The 27,015-nt window shown below is 46.6% G+C and overlaps 1 protein-coding gene across 1 annotated transcript; it reads left to right on the top strand.

Annotated features, from left to right (window-relative positions):
* Positions 1–7,046: 7,046 nt before the first annotated feature.
* On the top strand, positions 7,047–26,832 carry LOC119532542 (basic proline-rich protein-like). Its single transcript, XM_037835003.1, has 6 exons — positions 7,047–7,398; positions 7,531–7,589; positions 9,404–9,543; positions 9,794–9,897; positions 9,956–10,038; positions 26,329–26,832. The coding sequence occupies exons 1-6, from the start codon at positions 7,047–7,049 to the stop codon at positions 26,830–26,832; spliced, it is 1,242 nt and encodes a 413-aa protein (XP_037690931.1).
* Positions 26,833–27,015: the final 183 nt, after the last annotated feature.

The raw sequence follows: 27,015 nt of genomic DNA, 5'->3' as shown, positions 1-27,015 counted from the left end.
AAACTTCCAACCATGCAACTAGAGATGTAGAGCCGTTGACCAGTTTGGATGTAAGTAGCCCTGATTTTAAGGCTGGTACAATGGTTTTCACTAACCTTCAGATTCAATGTCAGGATGGTCGCCTGGTGGGCCCAAGGGCTTGTGTCTTGGTCTGGGAAGACTGCCTGATGCACCATGTTGTTGCAAAATCAATTCAAACAAAAGAAGGCTTTGCCATTGCTTTAGATGAGCATATTCTTAGTTTTGACACAGGAAACACAGTTCTTAGAGAAGCAGCTCAGACACTATAATTGTTGCATAAAAAGCCCAGATGCCATGGTAGCTGTTGGGGTGGTTATGGCTGAGCCAGAGACAGAGCACAGATGGGAAAAGTTGGCAGATGAACATTTCAGGATTTCAGCTTCTCGTCCACTTGGTACAGCAGGGACCCATGTATACTTCTGGCATTTGTCTGAAAATTAAGTGTCAGATTTTCAAGGGACATATCCCAGAAAATTGACTCTGTTCTAGCGTTTTACCATCATTGCTTTTCTTTTATCAAGTTTGGAAAAGGAGAAAAAAGAGAGTTAAACACAGAATTACCATAGGACCCAGCAGCTCTGCTCCTAGGTACACACCCAAAGGAGGTGGACAGGTTCTCCAGCGGGCACTTGTGGGCTGTTGTTCATAGCGGCATCCAGAACAGCAGAAAGGTGGGAACAAGCCCAGTGGCCAGCAGATGAAAATCAAGGCACATGACTACAACAGAATACAACTCACCCATGAAAAGGAGCAGTTCTTATACATGCTGCAAGATGGATGAACCTCAAAAACAATGCCAACAGGAGCAACCAGATACAAGGACAAATAGGATTCTACTCACATGAAATGTCTAGAATAAGCAAACCCAGGGACAAACCTTAGGTTACCAGGGGCTGTGGGGAGGGGAGATTGGAAAATAACCACTTAATGGGTACAGAGTTTGATGAAAAATTTTGGTAATGGAAGGTGATGGCAGCATGACATTGTAGTTATGCCACTGAGGTGTACACGTAGAGTGACTGAAGTGTGAGATTGTGTTATGTTACAATAAACGTGGTCATAACACAAAGACCTCTGTGGTTAGAGCGGGGCCCGAAGTCACGGCAGCTTCAGAGTTGAGGATCAGGCTTTGTGAAGCACCCTGAGTGTGGTCAGGGGCAGCTGTGTTCTGTCCCTTACCGAGAGTCAGACACAGAATGTTCTAGCTTTACACGTCCGCAGTGCTGACCGCAGGGGAGTTTCCTTTCTGGAGGCTCCAGAAAGTCAGCACCATGGCCTGGCAGGTCAGTTCCTGGAGGACTCGAGGCCTCACCTCCCCCTGTGACAGCCCTTGTCCCTTCGCCGCGGGACTGTCATGCCCAGTTGATTTATCCAACTCGGTCTTTTTTTTAAACATTTTGTGTGTGTGTGAAATATAACATAAATACAGAAAAGTAATTACTTTCAAAATACAATTTAACAAGTAGTTAGAGAGCAAATTTCAAAGAATGTTACGGGTTACAGTTCCACAGTTTCAGTTATTTCCTTTTAGCTAAAAAAAAATGTAGATACTTATTTAAAGATTCAGTATTTGTAATCCTTTGTTAGATCCTATCTTCTCTGTTGCTCCCCCTCCCTCTTGTTTGATCACTGTCTCCATCTTCAGGGATGTCTAGGCAGTGACCACCCTGACTTGTTCATGTTGAAAAGGGGTGTTGACATTATGGGAAAAGGGGACCCATCTCGTTGATGTCCTCGAAGAGGTTGTTGCCTCTGGGTTTTGAGACTTATCTGGCACAGGAACACACTGGGGGATTTAAGTTTCTGAGAAATAAACTTAGTGAGTGAAACATTTATAGAGTCTCTGATAGGGACCCAGGTATTCTTTAGGATTTTCAGGACTATTGCTGATTTGGACTTGGTATACTGTGGCCATTGGAATATCTAGCTGGAGCTTGCATAAGAGAAACCTCCAGGACAGCCTCTTGACTCTATTTGAAATCTCTTCACCACTGAAACCTTATTTTGTTACCCTTCTTTTCTCCCTTTTGGTCAGGAAGGAACTCTCAATCCCCCGATGCCCAGGCCAGGCTCATTGCTGGGAGTCATGTCCCAAGTCTCCAGGGAGACGCACTCCCCTGGGAATTATGTCCCACGTAGTGCGGAAGGTAATGAATTTATTTGCAGAGTCCAACACTACCTTGAAAAGACAACTGTTGAACTCAGCTACATGGTCATGGAAAGTCAGTTTGGTAAAGGCGATTCTTGGGGGTTGACTGTCTCCCGACAAAAGGCATGCTCAGGACCCAACCTCCAGTTCTGCGGAACTTTGAATCTGTTACCTTCAGTTAAGGTGAAGCCTGACTGAATCAGTTTGGGGCTTTAGCTTGGATTACTGGTGCCCTTTTATATGCAGAATGAAATTTAAACAGAAGGAGAGAAGCCATGGGAAGCAACCAGAAGTATGAAGTCAATGGGACCCAGAAGAGAAAGAAGGGGCCACCCCGTGCATTGCCGTTTGATGAAAGAGGCAGGGACCAAGGACCCCAGCAGCCGGCCCCAGAAAGCATTGCCTTGCTCGGCCCTGATTTTGTGAACCAATAAATTCCCGTTGTTTCAGCCAACCCATTGTAGGGTATTTGTTTTAGCAGCCAGGAAACTAGAACAGCAATTATATAATCAACATTATTTGTCTTCAGTAAGGCCAATTTAAAAGTTGGTCTTGTGAACAAGGCCAATTTAAAACTATAGAATCAGTAACTTTTTTTATGCAATTTTGTTGCAATATATTCACATAACATGCAATCATTCAAAGTGTACAATCAGTTGTTCGCAGTATTGTCATATAGTTGTGCATTCATCACCATAATCTTTGAAAATTTTCTTTACTCCAAAATAAAAATGTAAATAAAAAGAATATTCAAAACTTCCCCTTTCCTCCTTCCCCCCATTGTTCATTTACTTTTTTTAATACAGTTTTATTGAGATATATTCACACACCCCACAGTCATCCACAGTGTACAATCAGTTATTCACAGCACCATCATACATTTGTGTGTTCATCACCAGAATCAATTTTTGAAACTTTTCCTTACTCCAAAGTAAAAATAAAAGCAAAAAAGAGCATCTAGATCTTTCCATCCCCTCCATCTCACCCTGTTCTTCATCTAATTTTCGTCCCCATTTTTCCACTCATCTGTCCATACATTGGATAAAGGGAGTGTGAGCCACAAGGTTTTCACAATCACACTGTCACACTGTGCAAGCTACAAAGTTATACAATCACCTTCAAGAATCAAGGTCACTGGGTAGCAGTTCAACAGCTTCAGGTATTTCCCGCCAGCCATTCCAACACACTAAAGACTAAAAGGTGATATCATACAGCGCATAAGAATACCCTCCAGGGTGGCCTCTCGACTCCATTTGACATCTCTCAGCCACTAGAGCCTTATTTTGTTTCATCTCAGTTCCCCCTTTTCGTCAAGAAGATCCTCTCAATCCCTCAATGCTGGGTCCAGGCTCATCCCCAGGAGTCATTTCCTGCTTTGCCAGTGGGATTCACACCCCTGGGAGTCAAGTCCCATGTAGAGGGGAGGGCAGTGAGTTCACCTACCGTGTGGGCTTAGAGACAATGGGGGGCCACATCTGAGCAACAGAAGTTCTCTGGGAGGGGACTCCTAGGCACAATTATAAGAGGGCTTATCCTCTCCTTTGCAGCAACAAGCCTCAAAAGTGAAAGCCCCCAGATCAAGGGCTCGGCCCACCAATTTGGCCCCTAAATATTTGTGAGAAAATCATCAATAACCCATGGGGAAGTCCAACATTTCCACATTTCTCCCCAGTTCCTCAGGGGACCCCAGAAATACACTGTTACTCTCTACTCATATCACTCCAGGATGTATCAGGATTTCACCCCAGCCTGTACAAACTCATCAAGTCTCACTTCCCTTTCACAGCTCCATGCACCTATGGTGTTCAAACAAACTGATCATACAGGTTAAATTATCTACTGTGCTACAGAAAATACGGATCCTGCAATAAATAAACATCTCCTCCCCTGGTCCTGCACAAAAGTTGCAGTTCTAAAACCCAGTCAGTATCATCCTTCACCCTTGGGCCTGATTTGCCTTAGTCCTAACCATATCCACCTTGTTCATATCTCCAACTGAAGTCTGAACGCTCAGCTCTTTCAGCAGTTGCCCTATGGGGTAATACTGACATTCACAGCTGCCGAGCTCTAGCTCCAAGTTTCAGATGTCATAGATTCAGCAACTTTTGGATAACTTGTTGGCTTATGATCTAAGACTCTTGATCCAATTTTTCTGAATTCTGAGTCAGCTGGAACCTGAAACTTTCAATGTTTTATTCCAGTTTCCACAGGTATGACTTGTTAGAACAAGGATTTATAGGGGTTAGTGAAGTTAGTCATAAGCTTATGATCTTAAGTGATACAGAAAAAGCATTTGACAAAGTCTGTTCATCCATGATAAACACACACGAAGTAGGAATGGAAGGGAACTTCCTCAATCTGATAAAGGCACAGCTGGCATCATTTAATGGTCAGAGTGAAAGCTTTCCTCCTAAGATCAGGAACAAGACAAGAATGCCCCCTTATACTACTTCTATTCAACATTACTAGAAGTTCTAGACAGAACAGTCAGGTGAGAAAAATAAGGGGATCCAAACTGGAAGGGAAGTAGTAAAACCATCTCTACTGGCAGCTGACATGATCTTATTGAAGAATCTTGAAGAATCTTGAAGAATCCACAAGATGACTATGGTTAAACGAGTTCTACAAAGTTTCAGGATACAAGATCAGCCTACAAGAATCAGCTGTATTACTGTACTCTAGCAATGAACAATCCAAGAAGTGATGCTAACATAATTACATTTACAATAGTGTCAGAAAATAAGACTTAAATTTAACCAAAACCTGCAACAAGTCTTTGAAAGTTAGACTCCTTAAATGCATGGAAACACATTCTGCGTTCACAGATGAGACTTATTAGGATGGCAGAACTCTCCAGAGCAGTCTACAGATTTAAGGCGATCCCCCTCAAAATCCCAAAGGCCTTCTTGCAGAAGTAGAAAAGCTGATCCTGAAATTAAGAATTGCAAGAGATGCCAGACAGTCAAAGAAGACCTCACAAAAGAACTAGGACTCACACTACCTGGTTTTGGAACTTACTACAAAGCTACTGTAACTAAAGTAGTGTGGGACTGACATAAGGCTAGAAACCTGGATCAGCAGAGCTGACTTGGCCCAAGAAAACTCTATTTCTTTGGTCACCTGATTTGACAAGGGTACCATTCAACAGGGGGAAAGAGTAGTCTGTCCAACAAATGATGCTGTAACAACTGGGTATCCATATGCAAAAGAATGAAGTTCAACTCCTACCTCACACCATATACTAGAATTAGAAGTGGACCAACCTTCAAAAAGAAGCAAAGCATAAAACTCTTAAGACACAGGGGTAAGTCTGGTGATCTTGATTTGGCAATGGATTCTTCAATATGACACAGATATAACGCTACCGAAGGAAAGAATTCTTTGACTCCAAAGTTAGAAGTTTTTATGCAAAGGAAACCATTAAGGAAAAAGAGCCTACAGAAAGGGAGAAGATATTTATAAATGATATATATGATAGTGGTCTAGTATGTCAAAGATATGAATATATAAAGAACATACAAAAAAGATAACCCAATTCCTAAAAGCATTGGCAGAGGACTTCAACAGACATTTCTCCAAGTAAGATATGAACGGCCAAGAAGCACATGCTAAGATGATTAGTCAGAGAAACACAATTCAAAGGCACAAAGAGATACTAAGTTCACACCTACTAAGATGATGACTATAAGAGAAAAAGAAAAAGGAAAACAAGTGCCAACAAGGATGAAGAAATAAGCCTTACACATTGTGGGATATAAAATGGTGTGCAGCCACTGTGGAAAGTAGTGTGGGGATTGTTCAAGAAGTTAAACTTAGAATGACCAAATTACCCAGCAATTTCATTCCTAGGTACATGCCAAAAACAAACACACCAACCTGAAGAGACTCAGATACAGCCAAATGACTATAGCTGAAAGACGGTGTGATGGTTAGGTTTGTGTGTCAGCTTGGCAAGGCGATGGTGCCCAGATGTCTGGTCAAGCAAGCACTGGCCTAACTGCTACTGCAAGGACATTTTGTGGACTTAAATCATCAGTAAGTTGATTACATCTATGACTGATGACATCTACAATCAACTAAGGGGAGTGTCTTCAGCAATGAGAGATGTTTAATCCAGTCAGTAGAAGGCTTTACAAGAAGTGATGACTTCAGCAGTCAGAAGAGAGAATTTTCATCTCTACTTCAGCCAGCCAGCCAGCATCTCCTCAGGAATTCATCGAAAACCGTCATCAGAGTTGCCAGCTTGCAGCCTCCCTACAGAATTTGGACTCGTGCATCCCCACAGTTACATGAGACAATTTTATAAAATCTCATATTTACTGATATCTCCTGTTGATACCTCGAGAACCCTGACTAATCCAGATGGAGACAACCCAGGTGTCCATTGACAGGTGAATGGATAAAGATGTGGTATATCCATACAGTAAAGTGGCATTTTTGGTAAAATGATCACACTTCAGCGATTCAATGAAACACTAAGTGACAAGTCAGAAACAAAAGGGTCATGGACTTTGTTTGGGTGCCATCTGGAAGAGGTAAATCCATAGATGGTGGAAGATTAGTGGTTGCCAGGGGATGGGAGGTGGGTTGGGGGGATAGGGAGTGACCGCTTAGTGCGTGCAAGGGGGGAAAGGAAGTGTTTTGAAAACTAAGTGGGTCACGGTTGCACAGCTTTGTGAGCGTACTAAACACTACCGAGTTGTACAGTGAGAGCAGCTATTTCGTATGTGAGTTCTCAGAGAATCATTCGTTACTAAGGTATTCACGCTTTGTCCTTTGGAGTCCTTGAGGCGGGGTCCGCTCGTGATACCTTAGAGTGAGAGGTGAGGGTCGATGCTGAAGAGGGGCTGCTCCGTAGCCAGGAGGAGACACCACCATGTCTCCAGGAGGCTGCGCCTCAGACCAGCGAGCTGCTCTCGGGCCTCCTTCCTCATCGGCAGCTGAGGGGACCAATGTCGGATGCCATGCTGGCCGCAACGGCCAAGCCCCCTCCATCGCCTCCACCCCTCTCCTCCCCGAGGGCCCCGGGGGCCACCCCCCTTCTCTGGGAGCAGCCTCAGTGAGGAACGGGCTTGCAGAGGCCCCACCTCAGAGCCCCCCACCCTCCCCACTTGGGCCCAGCCTGCTGCTCCACGCTAGGCCGACGGCCACCGTGCTGTCCAGCCCTGGGCACAGTCCGACCAAGGGAAGAATCTGCTCCTTGCAGGAGCTCAGAAAGTGCTGGAAGGGTCGGACGCCAAAGACCCAGTGCTAGGCTGCCAGTCAGAGTGAACCAGCAGGCAAGGGCTGCTCAGCTGTGAGGCCCAGGTAGAGACTCCGCAAAGCACAGGCTGCTTTGATCCTGTCACCTTCCCTGGCAGGTAGCCGGGCCTCGGGGTACCCCAGCGCACAGGAAGACAGCACTGCTGCGTGGAAGTGGGTGAGGCCCACTGGGAGAACAAACCTGCTCAGGGCACCTGGGCGAGGCTGCCTCACAGGGACAGACACCTGGGTGCGAGGGACAGACGGCCCCAGGAGCAGGGGTCCAGGACAGAAAACAGGACAAGAAGTTAGGACAGCGCAGACCACACTTGATGTCCCTGGCCCAGCACCTGGCCAGGACCACCCATCTCAGACGGGCACGGGGGCCTCGGAAGGGCACGGGGGAGGATGGCTGAGCGTCTCCCAGGCCCCAAGGCCTCTGGGGGCAGGAGCTGAGGGGGTTGGGCTGCGGAGGGGAGCCCTGAGCCTCCCGGGACACGAGGAAGCCCACAGCAGGTGATGAGGGGGTGGGAGGGCTCGACCCCGCACGGCCCCAGGATGGACTGGCCACGGCAACAAAGGCTCTGGGCCTCAGTGTCCCGCTTTGAGTAGGGGGTGGTAGGTGGGCAGGAGGACCTCTGACCTGCCCAGGCCAAAGGGCATAGCTGGGATGGGGGCAGCAGACGCAGGTGCACGCCCTCCCTCCTCCACATCCCCCCCGGGGCCCACAGCCCCCTTCCTTCACCTGCCTTGACCCTGGGGACGCACCTGGGGCACCCTGAGCCTCCAGGCCCGGTGGAGGGGACCACGGGCACCCCCGTCACCCCCTGAGATCCTCCCTCCCTGCTCCTTCTACTCCTGCCTTTTCAGTCTCACCTAGAAGGATCCAGAAGCCCGGGGCACCCAGGAAGTGGAAGGGACGGGGTCCCAGCGTGGGCTGTAAAGGGCCATCGAAAGACAAAAGTCCTCAGCTTTCCTGGGGGGCAGGGTCGGGCTGGAACCTGCAGGGAGGGGAAGCGGCGGCGTCTGCGGGCACCCCCTCCTTCCGCGCTATTTCTCCATCTAAATGTCCGAAAACCAAGCGCGCCTCGGCTCCTGCCTCCCGCCTCCCCCGCGCTTCACAAAGGGGCGCATTAGCTTGTCCCTTTGTGTGGAGCGATGACCGATAAAAGGAGAAGGGAGCAGGTGTTTTACCTGATCTCATGGGAGACAACGATCTGTTTCAAGGATCCCTTCGCTTCGTGGAAACGATCAGCTGCGTGGGCACAGTGGGGTGCCCGAGGGACCCACCTTTCTGGGGCCAAGTTGAAAATCTGCATGGAAAGCCCACGGTTCAGTTATGGGGCTTGGTTTACGGAAGGAATGGAGAGGAGCGTGCAAGGAGCTGGGGTTACAAAACAGAACAAGATAAACTTGTTAGGCATGTTAAATGAGTAATGAAAACTATCAAGAATAGTGAAATAATTTTTCAAATCATGTTATAGTTCAGTGGTTGTCAAACTTTGGGGTGTATTAAAATCACATAGAGAGCAAAAAAAGTAGCACCAAATTCTGTTTTGGTCCAGGGCCCCAGGTGACACTCGTGCACCCCAAAATGTGTGAACCTGCCCCACACCAGGACGAAATTCTCTGAGGCTAAGAAGTGTCTGTTGCTGGGTGAAAAATAATGTCCCTTATGAATAATTTGGTTCCATTTTGTAAAAATGTATGAATGTAGACAGAGGAAAAAGAGTAAGGCAGGCGTTCCCGGGGTGAAGTTTGGTATCTGCTCGGGAGAGAAGGGTCACCCCAAGGCCCTGAGTGGGGCCTGAGGGAGGGGATTGTTGGAGGACAGAGGTGAGGCTTTGGGGCTCATGGGGAGCAAATGGGGCTGGAGGAAGGGGCCTGGGTGGGCCTGTCCCAGGGTCGTCCCCACCTGCCCCGTCATCCCCAACCCCTGGGACCTGTGGGGTGGTCCCTCCTCCACCTGCTCTTTCCCTGGGCCCGGCACAGGCTGTGACCCCCAGTGTGGCCGCCCTGCCCAGCCCCCACCGCAGCCTGCCCCGTAGGTTCCAGCCTGTCCGTTCCTCCCCAGAAGATGCTGTTAAAAGCCTGTGGGGGGGCCCTGCTCCAGGGCTGCTGGATCCTCCTGGGTGAGGGGACAGTTTCACCCCTTGGGATGGTGGTCAAAGGAGCAGGGGGAGGTGACCTCAGAAGTCCTGAGGTGGGGAGACCCCACCCTGTTTTCCTGCTTTATCACCCTGGGGCCTGTCCCTTGGCCTCCGGGCCCTCGTGCCCTGGGTGGGTGAATGGGCCTGGGCAGTGGGTGAGGGAGAAGGTCATGGGGGTGCCCCTGAGCAGCTGGGGTCTTCTCGTGGGGTCTGAGGGGTTCTCGGACTGAAGATGTCCTGCCGTGACCCTCGTGTCCTGGGTCCAGCCATCTCGGGCGGATGAGAGAAGGGGACCCCAGGCCCAGGCCCTGCACGGAGAGGGTGTGGCCCACGAAGGTGGGGGGTGGGACAGGAGGGAAGGGGATGGGCCTGGGTCTTCTGCCTCCATCCACAGGTCCCCCAGCCACCAACCCAGAGAGGGACCCTGAGCCCCAGGGACTGATGTCGCCCACGATCAGTCCTTCCCAGGCTGTGCTGGTTCCGAGCCCCGCCCCTCTCCCACAGGGCTGGAGGAGGGCAGGGCGGTCAGAGGCCTTGCCCAGGGTCCAGGCCTCCCTCCCCTCACCCATGTCCCAATCCGTGGACATTCATTGTCTTTCCATTTATTTAGATCCTCACTTCTTAGCAATGTCTTAGTTTTCTGTGTACATGTCTTGTGCATTCCTGGTTAGATCTATTCCTAAGTATTTCATTTGTCTGATGCTGCTGTAAATGGACTTGTGCTAACTATATTTTTCGACTGCTCACTTCTAGTGTATAGAAATACACTAATTCCTTGAGGTTGAGCTTGTACCTGCAACTTTATTGGATTTGTTTATTAGTTCTATAGTTCTCTGGTAGACTTGGTAAGATTACCTATTGATAAATCCACAAATGGAGAGATTACTTCCTTTCCAATTTGGATATTGTATTTCTCTTTCATTCCTAACTGTTCTGGCTAGAACTGTCAGTACAATGTTGAATAGAAGTGATGACAGTGGGCATCCTTGGCTTGTTCCTGATCATGGGTTGGGGTGGGGGAGAGCTTTGTCTCTCACCATTGAGAATATTAGAATTCAATACTTATAGATGCCCTTTAACAGGTCAGTAAGTTCTCTTTTATCCCAAGTCTGAGTATTACATCATGAAAGAATGTATCAATTTCTCTGCATCAATTGAGAGGATCAGGCTTACTTATTCATCTTTGAAACAATGAAAAGAACATGACTGTAGGAGCTCTGTATTCAAGATAACAAATGTGATATTTTTTAATCAAGGGAAAGAATTTTTGTCTTCAAGCTTGGGCCTGAGAGTCAAAGATGATAAATGAGGTAATTCAGTAAGTGAAAAAAGTCTAAGGGAGGCGAAATATTTCCCTTTTTTCCATTCCTGCAAATAACATTGAAAAAAGCAAGAGTATTAAAATTAACCAAGTTGCCTCAATATTGATGGGTTTATTAGATGTTAAAAGCTGAATCATTGACAGCAAAATGTTACATGGGTGATAAAAAATTAGCTTTCGGTGCTTCTTTCTGTTAACATGATAAATCTTTGAGGAATTAGTCTGCTCCTTACAAAAGACAGAAGACATTTGTATTTTGTCGTGCTCTCAGCTTTTTTTTCTCAAAGGAAAAGCTAAACTTGATAGTCTTTTTGTTTAGTCTCTGCAGAGAATATAAACAAATTTGTCCTCAAGCCCTGGAGACTTGAGCTAGAGTCCCTTCTTATCATCACTCTGATCTTAACCTGTCTCAAATTCAAAGGAATTGATCTTTGGATGATTTCTTTACACCGATCTCTCTGGAATTTCCCACATGGCCATGGGCTACTTCAAAGATGGATTTTCTCATTGTATGAAATGAAGACTGCTATAAGTAACAATAAGCCATTTGTTTGCTTGACATTCTCCACGTTAATTAGCTCAGAACTGTTGAGATTTGCCCTGTATAACATGACAGCAGGAGAAGCTGAATATTCAAGTGTATTCAAATAGTGTTGACATTAATGCTTCAATTGTGTATTTTTCAGTTTCAGTAGAAGCATATCCATGTCGCTTTTGTCACAGACTAGTCCATTAATAATTATCAAACTTCTAAAAGTCCTTTCTAGGCTTAAAATCCCTATCAACTGGAAACACATTTTATGAGAAACTAAAATGACCTGGACTTTTTTCCAGTGTCCACACTACCGGGAGAATCATTAATTAAATGCTCAAGTTAATCATCTGCTTCTACATGAAGGACACACTCTGAGATGGTGGGCTGCAATGAGAGTGAAGGACTCTGGATAACTGTCATCCACAGGTGCTTTCCGCCCTTCCCCTACACTTACCTGGAGGCCTGTGCTCCAAACTACAGACCAGAAATCACATATTTCTTTCCAAAAGATTCAAAGAGCCCAAATAACCACACCAATACCCCCAAACCACTGAAACTGGTCTTGGGCACAGGCTTCTCAGGATCATCTGTCATAATCCTCACCCACAGACCCAGACTGGATTGTACCCAGAGAACTAAGCTGAGACTTTCTGGATTCTCAGTCCAGAAGCCATCTTCCTCCATATGGACTGCTCAACTCAGGTTATCAATTAGCTAAGATTAAATGAGCCAAATTGATTTGATTGTTAAATATTTATGAGCTTATGATTAACTAGGCTCTTTTGGTTTAATCGATTATATAACTGAAAAACATTTTCAATCTGTCTCCTCCAGAATTCAGAGATTCAAAGGTCTTAATATAACTCAAACCAATAAATAGGCCAAAAATATTGATTCTGTATCCAATGGTTGTTGCATCGGTCTTGTTTGCAAAATTATCCAACTATAACATTGGTTGGAATCAAAGGCAACTTGGCTATGTATTTACTTTCCATGACCATGTAGTTATTTATGAGGTCAACAATAATTTATCTACCTTCCTTTCAGGATAGAATTAGATAAATAAAATCTGTAGCCATGAGAGAAGCTTTAATCAGTTAGGTATACGAGGCCCAGTATTAAAGGACAAAGATTGTCACACATGGAAATGAAGTCCTCCAGGAATCCCAGCCCTGCTGGTTTCAAATGTGCCTTTCTGTAGGGCCTGCGACTGTAACTGTCAGAAGAAAAGAGGGATCTAATGATACTGATGCAGGAAGTTGCAGACAAATTTATTTAGAAAAGTTTCCCACACTTGGAGGACACAGTTTTTCTAGTCAGACATGGTCTATCCAATGCCCGATCCAGTAAGGGAACAAGATGAGCTTCATTCTGAATGTTTAAATCTTCTGTTGGTTTCTCAATACATTTGTTATCTGTTTTAAAAAGTCTTCTTTTTGTAACTTTAAAGTCCCCTTGAGGGATTGGGGGAAAATGTGGAAATATTAAACTTCCTCACCTGGGGAATTCCGAATAGTACTGTAAGCATTAGAGAATCCCAATTTAATATGTCAAGCTCTTAATCCTGGGGCTTGCCCTTATGAAACTTATTCCTGCAAAGGAGAGGCTAAGCCTACTTATAATTATGCCTAAGAGTCTCTCCAGAGAACCTCTTTTGTTGCTCAGATGTGGCCTCTCTCTCTAAGCCAACTCTGCAAATAAACTCACTGCCCACCTCCCAGGGGTGTAAGTCTCCCTGGCATCAAGAGATTGAAAATGCCATCTTGACCAAAAGGGGGAAAAGAGGGGAAGCAAAATCAAGTTTCAGTGGCTGAGAGATCTCAAATAGAGTCGAGAATTCAATCTGGAGGTTATTCTTATGCATTATATAGATATTCCTTTTTAGTTTCTAGTGTATTAGAATAGCTGGAAGGAAATACCTGAATCTTTTGAATAGTAATCCAGTAGACTTGATTCTTGATGATAAGTGTATAACTGTATAGCTTTTATCGTGTGACCATGTGATTGTGAAAACCTGGTGACTGACACTCTCTTTACCCAGCGTATGGGCAGATGAGTAATAAAATAATGACAAAAATATATATAAATAACAAGGGAGTATAAGGGTATGGGATGGTTTGGGTGTTCTTTATTTTTAGTTTTTTCTTTATTTTGGAGTAATGAAAATGTTCTAAAATTGACTGTGGCGATGAATGCATAACTGTATGATGATACTGTGAGCCACTGCTTGTATACTTTGGATGGATTATATGGTGTGTGAATATAACTCATTAAAATTGTGTTAAAGAAAAAGACTTTTTAATCCTTACCCCATAGTTTTTGCAAGGAGCTCTAATGCTCTGTTAATACTAAGCTCTTGTTCTGTTTGCCTGCATATAACATCCCTTTTTTTTTCTTTGACATACTTTGAATGAACATCCCTGGAGGGATATATTTTGAGGCCAAAAAGAACTGCAAAGAAATTATAAATGTCAATGAAGGCTTTTGCCATTAGTAACAGTGGTAGTTGGTAGCTGGATATATCCCAGAAAAACATGTTCTTAAATTATTTCATTCCTGTGGGTGTGAACCCATTGTAAGTAGGACCTTTTGATGAGGCTACTTCAGTTAAGTTGTGGCCCACCTCAATCAGAATGGATCTTAATCCTATTACTGGAGTCCTTTATAAGTGGACTGATATTAAGGTATAGATAGAAAAAAAGCCACGCAAGCAAGAAGCTGAAATCAGTGGAACCCACAAGAGAATGGAGAGGTCAGGAGAAGCTGCCATGTGCATTAGCATGTGACAGAGGAGCCAAGAACCAAGGATCACCAGCCGCCAGCCCCAGAGCGCCAGTCCTCAGAAAGAAAGCATCACCTTGCTGCCTTGATTTACCCTCAAAACCATACACTAATAAATTTCCGTTGTTTAACTCAACCCATTTCGTGGTATTTGCTTGAGCAGCCTAGGAAACTAAAACACCACTCAATAGGGAAAGAATAGTCTTCTCAACAAATAGTTGAGAAGCCACCAGAATGGATGGCTTGATAAGTCAGATAACAAGTAGTGGAGATATATAGAGAAACTGGAACTCTCATACATTGCTGGTGGGAATTTAAAATGCAACCACTTTGTAAAATAGTCTGGCTGTTACTCAAAGAGTTAGACACAGTTACCCTTTAACCCAGCCATTCTACTCCTATATGTATCCAAGAGAATTGAAAACATATGTCCACCCAAAAACCTGTACACAAATGACCTTTGCAGAGTCATTCAACATTGTCAAAAAGGGAAAACAACCCAAATATCCATCAACTGATGAATGGATAAACAAAAAGTGATATATCTGTACAATGGAATATTATTCAGCTATATGAAGGAATTAAGTTCTAATATATGCTACAACATTGACGAACCTTGAAAATATTATGAGTAAAAGAATTCAGACACAAAAGGTCACATATTGTATGATTCCACTTAAATGAAATGTCCAGATACGCAAATTCAGGGAGACAGAAAGTAGATTAGTGATTGCCAGGGGCTGGGGATGGGAGAAAGAAGGGTACAGGTTTTTTTAATGGGGTAACAAAATTGTTTTAAATTTAGTGATGGCGATTGTACCTTTCAAAATCAATGGTTATGTGAATCATATCTCAATAAAGTTCTTATTTTGAAAATGTCAATGTCATAAAAGTAATGGAAAGTTGTGCCTTCCTTTTATCCGAGGCAATGAGGGAGACTGGCTAAGACTCTGGATCTGGGGACAAAATTGAAGCCACGTAGACTTCTCCACAAGAGCGTGAGAAGGTCACAGAGCAGAGATCTCCAGAGGACTGGGGCACAGTGTCCCTGGGCCACGGAGAGGCCGGTAGCTTCAAATGATCACTTAACAGATCTCTGAGCTCCATAGGAGACAGACAAGAGGGGCCAGGAGAGATGAGTGTTCTCAGCCTGGCTCTGCCTCCGGATAAACCCCGATCTCGGGCAAGGCAAAGGGCTGCTCATAAATCCACCCCTTATGCATTGTTGTTAGACTGGAAAACACTGGCAACAAAGAGCTCAAAAGCCTCCATAAAGAGAAGATAGAACAGTCCAAATGAATGGCAGTGACCATGAAGTCAACTTATCAACATGAGAAAGAGAAACTAGATCTGAAGTGCAGAGGTTGATACTATCAACATAAATCATTTACCCAGTTCAGCTATCACTGAAGAATAGGATTTTTTTTTAAATCTTCATTTTATTGAGATATATTCACATACCATGCAGTCATACAAAACAAATCGTACATTCAATTGTTCACAGTACCATTACATAGTTGTACATTCATCACCCAAATCAATCCCTGACACCTTCATTAGCACACACACAAAAATAACAAGAATAATAATTAGAGTGAAAAAGAGCAATTGAAGTGAAAAAGAACACCTGGGTACCTTTGTCTGTTTGTTTCCTTCCCCTATTTTTCTACTCATCCATCCATAAACTAGACAAAGTGGAGTGTGGTCCTTATGGCTTTCCCAATCCCATTGTCACCCCTCATAAGCTACATTTTTATACAACTGTCTTCAAGATTCATGGGTTCTGGGTTGTAGTTTGATAGTTTCAGGTATCCACCACCAGTTACCCCAATTCTTTGGAACCTAAAAAGGGTTGTCTAAATTGTGCGTAAGAGTGCCCACCAGAGTGACCTCTCGGCTCCTTTTGGAATCTCTCTGCCACTGAAGCTTATTTCATTTCCTTTCACATCCCCCTTTTGGTCAAGAAGATGTTCTCCGTCCCACGATGCCGGGTCTACATTCCTCCCCTGGAGTCATATTCCACGTTGCCAGGGAGATTCACTCCCCTGGGTGTCTGATCCCACATAGGGGGGAGGGCTGTGATTTCACCTGCCAAGTTGGCTTAGCCAGAGAGAGACGGCCACATCTGAGCAACAAAGAGGCATTCGGGAGGAGGCTCTTAGGCACAACCATAGGGAGGCCTAGCCTCTCCTTTGCAGCAACCGTCTTCCCAAGGGTAAAACTTATGGTAGAGGGCTCAACCCATCAAACCACCAGTCCCCTATGTCTGTGGTCATGTTAGCAACCATTGAGGTGGGGTAGGCCAATAACCCTGCATTCTCCACAGGCTCCTCAAGGGGGCACTACATATTTTTTTCCTTTTTTTTTTTTTTTTACCCTTTTTTCCTTTTTAAATCAACTGTATGGAAAAAAAATTTAAAAAAAAAAAGAAAAACATACAATAAAAGAACATTTCAAAGAGACCATAACAAGGGAGTAAGAAAAAGACAACTAATCTAAGATAACTGCTTAACTTCCAACCTGTTCCTACTTTACCCCAAGAAAGTTACCTAATACAGCAACATTTCTGTGAACTTGTTCCTACTATATCCATCAGAAATTAACAGACCATAGTCATTCCTGGGCATCCCCAGAACATTAAATAGCTTATCTGTTCTTCTTGGATTATTGTTCCCCCTTCCTTAATTGCTCTCTATTGCTAGTTCCTCTACATTGAAGAATAGGATTTTAATGAAGACAGTTCAGGGCAATAAAACAGGGGCTTACCAACAGGCTCCGTCTAGGGAACAGAATTCAGGAAGAAGGGAAGAGTGCAGAGAGGACGAGAAGCAAATGGTGGAGTGGGAAAGAACCAATGAATCAGAGAGCCTGCCACACAGCTGTCCTGGATCTGGGGAGGGGTTTCCCTGCCATCTTCAAACACGTGAGAGAAGGAACCCCGTATTCTCAAAGGAGATACTAGATGGTTTCCCACCCAACCCGCTAAGAGGAGACAAGAGATGCTGGTGCCCTTCACTCTCCGCAGGTGATTTAGAAGCAGGCTGAGCCGATCTGAGTTGATTTTTATATGTTATCTTCCCTTCACTAAGCCCCGTGACAGGCCTCCTCGAAGGCCTCCTTCCTTTAGGCTTTCGCCCACAGGCCCTGCAAAGTGCTTTCAGCTCAGCCACTTGTTTCTGTTTGCTAAACCTGCAGAAATGCGGTCTGCCAGAAATGGGCTAGCCTTTACAATGGGGACTTATTAGCTTACAATTTACAGTTCTAAGGTCGTGAAAATGCCCAAATTAAGGCATCAACAGGATGATACCTTCTCTGAGGAAAGGCCACTGGCAGCTGGGACACCTCTGTCACACGGGAAGGCACATGGCCGGCGTCTACTGGTCCTTCTCTCCTGCGTTTCGTTGCTTTCAGCTTCTGGCTCCAATGGCCTCCTCTCCGTTTCTGAGGGCGTGTCCTTGTCTCTCAGCTTCTCTGAACTCTCTGGGTTTCATCTCTTAGCTTCTCTGGTTTTTTTTCTGCCTTTCGTCCTCTCATAAAGGACTCCTTTAAAAGGATTAAGACCCAGTCGAATGGGCAGGGTTACATCTCAGTTGAAATAACCTAATCAAAAGTTTCCATCAACATGTGCTGAGCCCTCGAGCATGGGACTTGCCCTTAGGAAGCCCATTACCACAAAGGAGAGTCTAGGGTTGTATGTAATGGTGCCTAAGAGTCTCCCCCTGAGTACCTCTTTGTTGCTCAGATGTGGCCCTCTCTCTCTCTAACTGAGCCATCTCGACAGGTGAACTCGCTGCCCTCCCCCCTACGTGGGACCCGACTCCCAGGGGTGTAAATCTCCCTGGCAACGCAGAGTATGACTCCCGGGGATGAATGTGGACCCGGCATCATGGGACTGAGAGTATCTTCTTGACCAAAAGGGGGATGCAAAATGAGACGAAATAGTTTCAGTGGCTAAGAGATTTCAAATGGAGTCGAGAGGTCACTCTGGTGGACATTCTTATGCACTATATAGATAACACCTCTTAGGCTTTAATGTATTGGAATAGCTAGAAGTAAATGCCTGCAACTACCAAACTCCAACCCAGCAGTCTGGACTCCTGAAGACAATTATATAATAATGTAGATTACAAGGGGTGACAGTGTGATTGTGAAGACCTTGTGGATCACACCCCCTTTATCTAGTGTATGGATGAGTAGAAAAATGGGGATAAAAACTAAAGGACAAATGGGGTGGGATGGGGGGATGATTTGGGTGTTCTTTTTTCACTTTTATTTTTTATTCTTGTGCCGGTTCTTTCTGATGTAAGGAAAATGTTCAGAGATAGATTGTGGTGATGAACGCATAACTATGTGATCATACTGTGGACAGTGGATTGTATATCATGGATGATTGTATGGTGTGTGAATGTATTTCAATAAAACTGAATTTAATAAAAAAAAAAAAAGTTTCCATCAACAACAGGTCTGCACCCACAGGAATGGATTAAAAGAACTTGGCCTTTTCTGGGGCACTTAACAGCTCCAAACTAATGCTCAAAGCTACCCCCACCTTCATGAGCTTTTGTTACGGCAGCACCCCACTTCCAGTACCAAGTGTGTATTTATTCTTTCCTCTAAAACAAATTACTTCAAAACTGGGTGGCTAAAAACAATAATAAACCTGTATTATCACTCACATTTCGGACGGTCTAGAATTCGATAGTGGCTCCACTGGGCAGTTCTGAGCTTGGGTTTTTCCTGAAGTTCTTGGGTTTTCTCGTGGCTTGTGGGTTCCTCTCTCCAGGTCTTCTCTGTGGGCTCCTGGCAGCCTGTGTGTGTGTAACAGAGGTGCGTGTGTCTTGGGGAGCTGCCCACCCGGGCCTCTGCTGGGGTCGCAGCTTGTAGTTTCTAAGACCCAGTACACAGCTTAAGTTTGAACTGCAAGACTGAAGGGCAGCCCTGGTCACCAAACAGCCCGGGTTCCAGAGGAGATTTTCCATCTCCCTAGAGCTCAGGCTCAGAAGTTCTCTTCTGCCACGTTTTGCAAGAAGATGGACTTTTTTTTCTTAGCCCTCCCTTTCCCTGAGAGTAGAGCCCTTCATGGTGACGTGCTTTTTCTGGGGGTCCCAGTGCTAACCTTTCAAGGACCCCCATCTCCACGGCACCGTTGAAATTGCAGTTCTTGGCTGCCTAGAGGAGCAAACATCCCAGGTCATCAACAGCATCAGGGTGAGTTTGGCGCCCTGGTTTTCATGCCCTCTTCATTTTTGGCCCATGGACTTGTTCCCATTTGTAGGATCCCAACTATGTATTAAAGGACCTTGGTCACGTTTCAACCAAAATTTCTAAGTGTTTCATCTTAGGAGTTTTTTTAGGGAATAAAATCCACCTCAATTCCAGAAAGGCTAGTGGTATTCTGCTTTGCAACGACTGCCTGCACACTGTGTCCAGGATGCTAGATGAGTGTGTGGGGTCGTTCCCCCCTCTTGCGGTCACTGAGCATCCCCCAGCCGCCTGCACTTCCTCTCTGCAAATGCCTGCACGCTCCTTGTTTTCCTTTCTGCTGGTTGTGAGCCTGAAGAATTTCAGGAATGCACTAAAAGCTGGGGCCATCTGGTTAGACCAAAACAGCCGCAGCTGGGAGGGGGCCAAGTGGCCCCCATGCCCCTCCCCAGCGAGCCAGGGAGCTGACGTCCCACTCCAGGTGGGCTAACTAGTTGGAGAAGGCTTGTGGCTGTGACTCGGGGGGTGACACCAGCAGGCAGCCCGGGAGGGGCTTGGAATCCCTGGTCCCGAGCCAGTGGTTTGTCCTCCTGGGTCTCTGGGATTTATGCCTGATTGATCATCAGAATCGCCTGGGCTGGAGGGGTGGGGTGAGGGGGTGTTGAAAATCAGGGTGCTGGGCCAGCAAGGCTATTCTGCTTTGCTGGGGCTGGAGCTGGGCCCAGGTGTCAGGGGCTTTGAGAGAGCCCTTGCATCGCAGACAGGAACACGTGGGGATCTTCAGGAGATGAATGCTGGAGTAGTTTGAGTTTTGCTGTAAACAGCCATTCCAGCTCTCCCAAATGCCCGGGACCGAAGGAAAAACTGTTTTGGTTTGGAAAAACTGACGAAATGCAATTTACCAGAAATGGGTTGGCTTTTACAGCGGGGATTTATTATTTATTAACTTACAAACTTACAGTTCTTAGGCCATGAAAAATGTCCAAATTAAGGCATCAACAGGATGATACCTTCTCTGAAGCCCGGCTACTGGCGAGCTTGGGCTCCTCCCTCAGCAGGACACGTGGTGACGTCTGCTGCTCCTTCTCTCCCGGGGCTCGTTGCTTCCAGCTGCTGGCTTCCGTGGCTCCCCTCTGAGCCTCTGCCTGTCTCCTTGTCTCTCAGCTTCTCTGGAGTTTTTTCCTGTGAGCTTCTCTGAATTTCATCTCTTAGCATCTGTAATGTTTCATCCTCTCGTAAAGGACTCCAGTAAAAGGATTATGACCCACCTTGAATGGCTGGGTCAAGTCTCAACTGAAATAGCCTAACCAAAAGGCCCACCCACAACAGGTCTACACCCAAGGGAGTGGATTAAAAGAACACGGCCTGTTCTGGGGGACACACAGCTTCAAACTACTACAACTACGGAGTTTCACTGCTTAACGTCTGTTCTTTTCAGAGCTATAAAAATCTTAAGAAATAGTTTTAAATGTTCACTGTCTCATGTGCCTGTTGCAGAACGCATCAGTGGTCTCTGCCATTTCAGAGCTGACCAGACTCAACCCAACCTTTAAAACGAGGCATTCAGGCTACATTTAAAAACCTACAGGAGGACCTCTGGTTCTGGTCCAGATGGAATAACATGGACCTTGTTTACCCTCTGACCTGAAACAACTGAAATTCTGACAAAAACTTTATGACACAACAGCTCTCAAGACCCTGGGCATCGGCCCTGGAGGGCAGTGCTTCCTGAGACGTGGAAGTGAGCGAGGCGAGCCCTGTGGCTGCCCGGCTCGCTGCCCAGAGACCGCCTCCAGGATCTGACGTGGGAGGACGCAGAGCTGCGTGTCCAGGGACGCGAGGTGTGGTTGTTAGTGCTCTCGAGGCAGGGTCCAGAGAGGAGAGGGGACTCCAGGGCTCTGCAGAGGGGCCCCCTCTGGGGTTCAGCCGCGTGCCGGTCGGCACATGCCGCAGGGAAACACCCAAGGCTGGGCAAGAACCGCCTGAAGGGACCAGAGGGAAAGCGCCTGGAACTCCCCAAGATAGGGACAATGCCTGCTCCTCCCAGGGGGTGGGAAAACGCCTACTGCACCCCACACTGATTGGGGGACTAAGAAGAGTCTCAGCTCAGAAGTCTGGAAAACTCGCCCCAGGCTACATGTTGGTTGGGTTCCACCTTACAAAGCTTAAATGCAAGACCCAAAAGGATCAAACTGCATTCAGCTGAGAAGTACTGTTCCTATTCTAGTGAACAAACAATAGCTTATTCACTGAAGGAGCTGCAGCATCTGGCAAATCGTTACCAGTGAAAGCTGGGGAAACCCACATGGGAATGGATCTGGAAGATAGTGGAGCGAGACGGTTGGGGCAGAGTGTAAAGAAGCGTAAGGGAGAATTTATTGACAGGGGAGCACCCTCTTGTGATTTAGGGAACAGCATCCTGGCAAGGACACCGGAGCCTGATCCCGACACGCTGCTGTGCTGGCTTCTGGAAGCTTGGCTGTGTCGATGGCGCACTGTAAACGAGGTGGGGTGCATGAGATCAGAAGCCCAGGGAAGGGGGAATGGTTGAATGAGTTTCTCTCATGAGACCAGAGAACCAGCCATCTGGTGACTGTTCCCCAAGAAATCCCAAGAGATCCCTTCACCAAGACAATACAATCCATCAGCGAAGGGGACATTGGCCTTTGTTCCCTGCACATTTTCAAGCTTATCTTTTATTTCTTTAACATAGCAAGGTTTTTTCTTCTTTCCTGTTAACTTAGCAGTAGTGGCTGAGTATAGAAAGGTGCATTGGCAGCACCTGTAAGAGCTGTGCCCAGGTGAGGCTCATTCTCACCTCTGCTGGGAGACAAAACAAAAAGACCATTTGCCATGGGCCCTGCCCCCTCGTCGCCCCCAGAGTTTCTCGGTGTCCGAGACCCCCATGAAGGCTCCTGAGAACTTCCGGCCCCCTCCCAGGTCAGCAGCCCATGGGACTCCCCGGTGCTTCTCAAACTCTCCGTGGGGAAGCCCGCCCCCCGCCAACTTTTTTGAATTTCCAATCTTCACAAATTGATACTTCTGTTAAGCAAATCCAAGAAAATGATTTACAAGAAAAATGAAATGGAAAAAAAGGTAAAACAAAGACAGTGTTTTATTATTAGTCAACAGATTAAAATCACTTTTCAGTAACTATAACCAGAATACCATAGAGGAAAATGAAAGAATTACAAAAATTGTACATGTTAACCTTTGAAAGCGTGAATATACGAGATTTTAGAGAGAATCGCTATCCCACCCCTATGCTACCGTTCTGCAATCATAAAGCAACGACAAAGTGCGAGCTCGTCCACAGGGGTGCGTGGGCCTCGGCACAAAACTGCCTTCCCTCGGGGCCGGGGCCTCCTCACTGTGCGGGCGCCCGCGGGCCCAGCCACACAGACACGTTTCCGTCCAAGCCCCAGGAAGCAGTGCCGGAGTCTCCGGAGGATCCAGGCCTGAAAACACCGGAGAAGGAAGCAAGGGCCTCAGAACAAAGGAGCTCTGGGGCAGGAGTGGAGCTGGGCTTCTGGGGCTGTGCAGGGCCATCTCCTCCGTCCTCCCAGAGCCCCCGCCGGACAACTGGCCGCCCCCTCTAACTGGGGAAGGGGCAGGCCAGGAAGGAAGTGAAGGACTTCCAGCCACATTTCAAAGGAGAAATCTTCCTGGGTGAAAAGGAAGTTTTACAGTCCCCAAAGAGGGAAGATGATGTTTATGGGATTTATCCATTTGGGTGGCCATACAACTTCTTCCGGCTCCCTGGAAACCTGGAAGGTGACGGCTTCATCCTCGGGACAGGTTTTGCAGTGAGATCAGGAAAGCAGGGTATTGTCTAGAGCATGAAGAGAAAGAATTGGGAGCAAAGGAACACCAGTTTCTCACTGTGCCCATTTGGATATATTATGTCCCCCAAGAAAAAGCCACAATCTTTTAATCCAATCTCGTGGGATATTGGGATTAGGTTGTTTCCATGGAGATGTGACCCACCCAACTATGAGTGACACCTTTGGTTAGGATGTGACCTCTGATTGAATGTTTCTGTGGAGGTGTGGCCCTGCCCATGCAGGGTGGGACTTAAGTGAATCACTGCAGTCCTACAAAAAAGTTCACAGACAGAAGGAGGAGCTGCAGCCAAGAGAGACACTTTGAAGAACACACAGGAGCTGAGAGAGGAGCTGGAACAAAACCTGGGATCAGCAGAACCAGCCACGTGCCTTCCCAGCTAACAGAGGTTTTCCTGATGCCATTGACCTTCCTTCAGTGAAGGTATATTCGTGTTGATGCCTTCATTTGGACATTTTCATGGCCTGCAGACTGTAACCTTGTAACCTAATAAACCCCCTGTATAAAAGCCAATCCATTTCTGGTATTTTGCACAAAGGCAGCATTAGCAAACTGGAACAATGACCAAACCACAGATCTCAGCTTCAGAGAAAAAAATGATCCCCTTGCAACTGCCCAGCTCAGGGGTAACTGGGGCCCACTATCTGTGTTTGCGGGATGTGTTTTTAGGATGTGTCCTTTCTCCCACTTGTGTCCCTAAGGAGCTAGAAACCCATTTTACCTTAGCCACAGTATGAATTATTGACATATTTTTTAATTGTACACTGTTTAGGCCCAGTAAGTGAAAATACCCCCAAAAGAAGACTGACAAAAATCTAAGAAACTAGTGAGGGTTATTTCAAGCTGAGGCTTAAAGTTGACTGCTCATTATAAACAAATATGGTGTTTGAACACTGTGATTTGAAGTGCTTTTAATTTTCATATCTGCAGAACAGAAGAAAAGTGAGGTTTGACTTGAAGATTAGAGACCAAAGGTTTTTGGCTTGTGTGTTTTCTCTGAATGACTTGCCCTATAAAGTGAGCTCCAGATGATGGAATTGGTGTGCTCCAGGAAGGTTTCATGAAAGTAAATTATAAAGTGAAAACTGGTTTTTCATTTTCTTCCATTCTAACCTCAGAGGCTTGTCCTTCTAGAAGAAATCATCCTCTCTGGCTCCAAGAAAATTATTCATCAGAAAATATCATGTCTTTAAAAAGCACCTATATAAATAAGTTTTTTGTACTGATAAAACCACAATAAAAATATTTACCATTTAAAAAATGTAAGCAAAGTAGCAAATCTCCATATTAAACATCGACACACATACTTTGGACTAATACCACGAATGTCAATATTTAATATTTCCAACGTGGCAGAAGAGCTCGCCTCTGGCTAGTCACTTAACCGGAGTGGGCTGAGGACAGAGAGTGCTACTCCCAGCCCCTGGCACCCAGCAGGGGGGCAGGAAGCGGGTGGGTCCTGGGTCACTGGGGACCCGGCCCCCACAGAGGCCCAGGACCCCCACCCTGACAAAACCCTGTTCCTTCTGGAAGGGAAGTTGTCCCCCCTGGGTCCAGCCCCAATGCTGTGCTTTTCCCACCTCGTTTGGGAACTGGATGAATTCTCCTGGATCAAGTCCCGGATATCTGGAGGGTCCCAGGGCACAGGGAAGCCCCCCACCCACCCCATGCAGGAGGCAGAGGGTGGGACAGAGGCCGGGGGACAGCCTGGGTGTGGCCTCTGCACCTGCCTCGCTGAGACTGGCCACTGACCACTGACCCCTCTGCTGGCCTCAAATACCGTTTAACAGCAAACAAAGAGCTTATCATTTCTTTATATAATTTCATTCCGTTTTAACGCCTGTACTGTCAAAATATCCAGGTATCCAGGACAAACAATGTGAATCCAGTAAACTGCACTGGAAACAGGCTAAGTGTAGAATTGGGGTTTTCTCTGCTGTGAGAAAAAAGAACAAAAAACAAAGTGTGAGACGGCAAGGATTGTAAGAAAGGAATAAGTTTCGTTTTCACATAGAGACAGCATGGAATAAGGGAAATGGAGGCAAAACCAGTTTAAACAAGCCCCAGACAAAGAGAAGAGAGAATCTGCCTGATGAAAAGAGACATGAGGTAGTATCAGAGGCGGGAACTCACAGCAAAAAAATAAAAATTTGGGGGGGGGGGCATTGGCTAATCAGTTCAAAATCTCAATAATGAGCTAGTTGGCTCTCTGGGATTGGCTGTACAAATTAAAATCTCAAAAGATGAATTAGTTAGTGTTCTCGGATAGGCTGTAACCTCTGTAGTACCCAGTCAATGGGGAAACAGGGGAGGGACTTGCGAATTAGGAGTAGGAGATTTAAACATCGCCATTCTCTTCCTCTGGCGCGCCAGCCTTCCGCGTGTTTGGCTGGACGCCCCATCTTGCAAGATCGTAAATAAATTCTTTTCTCCTCCAGAACCGAGAGAGCGTTTATTCCCTTACAGGTACCACTTTATTTCCGACAAGGATGCATTGGCAAATATGACTTTAAATATTGTTCCAGAAATGAACATTCTGAAATGAAATAATCAGTTCCAGAAATGAAAATCATTTTATTTGCACTGAATTTAAATGGGCATAAGTGACAGGGCATTGCTAAGTAGGTCTTAACAATAAAAAAAATAATAATTATTAAATAAATAAAATAAAATAAATAAACATAAAGCAGCAGCAATTCAAGGCTGTAAACGAGACCAAAAGATGTGAAAATCGTTCAGTGCTCTACAGCTTATTTCAAATATAGCTGTGTACCTTCCAGCACATTAAGTACAAGGACCAGCTGCACTTGACCAGAAAGAAAACATCCAACGCTCCGGGAAGGGCACCGGCTACAAAGAAACCAGCTCTCCAGGACTGAGGTTTCCAGGCGGAAAGAAAGATTGTCCAAACATTACCCCCGGCTGGAAGCAATGCACAAAAGCAACCACTTGTTTAAGCTACGAATTCTTCTCCATTCAGTCTTTTTGTAAAAGCACTAAGTAGGTAGGTCATGCGGAGCTTGTATGGAAACGCATTAAGAAAATCAACGTTTGAATAGCCCCCGCGCCCCCTTGGCGTCTCCAGCCCCGGCGGCCCCGCGGAGGGTCCCTGCGCCCGGGTGCGCTCGCGCTGGGCCCGCGGGGCCGCGAGAGAGACGCCGAGGTCCCGCCGCAGAGCAGCCGAGGCCGTCGGGGGGCGCAGGGACCGTCCGCGCGGCTGCCCGGGGCCCGGGAGATCCGCAGCGCCGCCGCCCCGACGCCTCCTCGACGAGAGCGCGACTTGCGCGGGGCCGAACCGCCACCCGCTGGCTCCAGCGCCGGCCCCGCGCCCCGCACCCGCCCTCCACTTCGGGGACCCTCCTGGCTGCAGGCACCGGTCGTCCCCGGCGGGAACCCCGCTGTGCCCCAGGGACCCCCACCCCCGGGCCTGACACCCCCGGGGCTCGAGGTGCGGGTCCTTTCCGTCCCGGCGTCCCCGCCCCTAGGCAGATGCGGGGGGGAAGGGGAGCGGGGAGCGGGGTCTCGGCTCGTGCGCCAAAAGACCCGGGAGGGGAAAGGGCTCCGGGGGGCGTCCTGGGCTCCGCCTTGAGACGTGTCTGCGCCTGGCGGCCACCTAATTGTCATCGGCTGATTAACTGATTGAATAAAAGGAGGACACCTTAGCAATCACTTCAGACTTTTCCTTTCAGGTCCTGGTGTTCAATCCACTCGCCCAAGAGCCCAGAAATATCTCTGTCCTCCCCCCACCCCTCTAGTCCTCTAGTCCAGGCCT

Source organism: Choloepus didactylus, chromosome 4 (assembly GCF_015220235.1).
Source record: "Choloepus didactylus isolate mChoDid1 chromosome 4, mChoDid1.pri, whole genome shotgun sequence".
Lineage (NCBI taxonomy): Eukaryota > Metazoa > Chordata > Mammalia > Pilosa > Megalonychidae > Choloepus > Choloepus didactylus.
The sequence above is the reverse complement of the archived record's forward strand: the minus strand, read 5'-3'. Positions and strand labels throughout refer to the sequence as shown.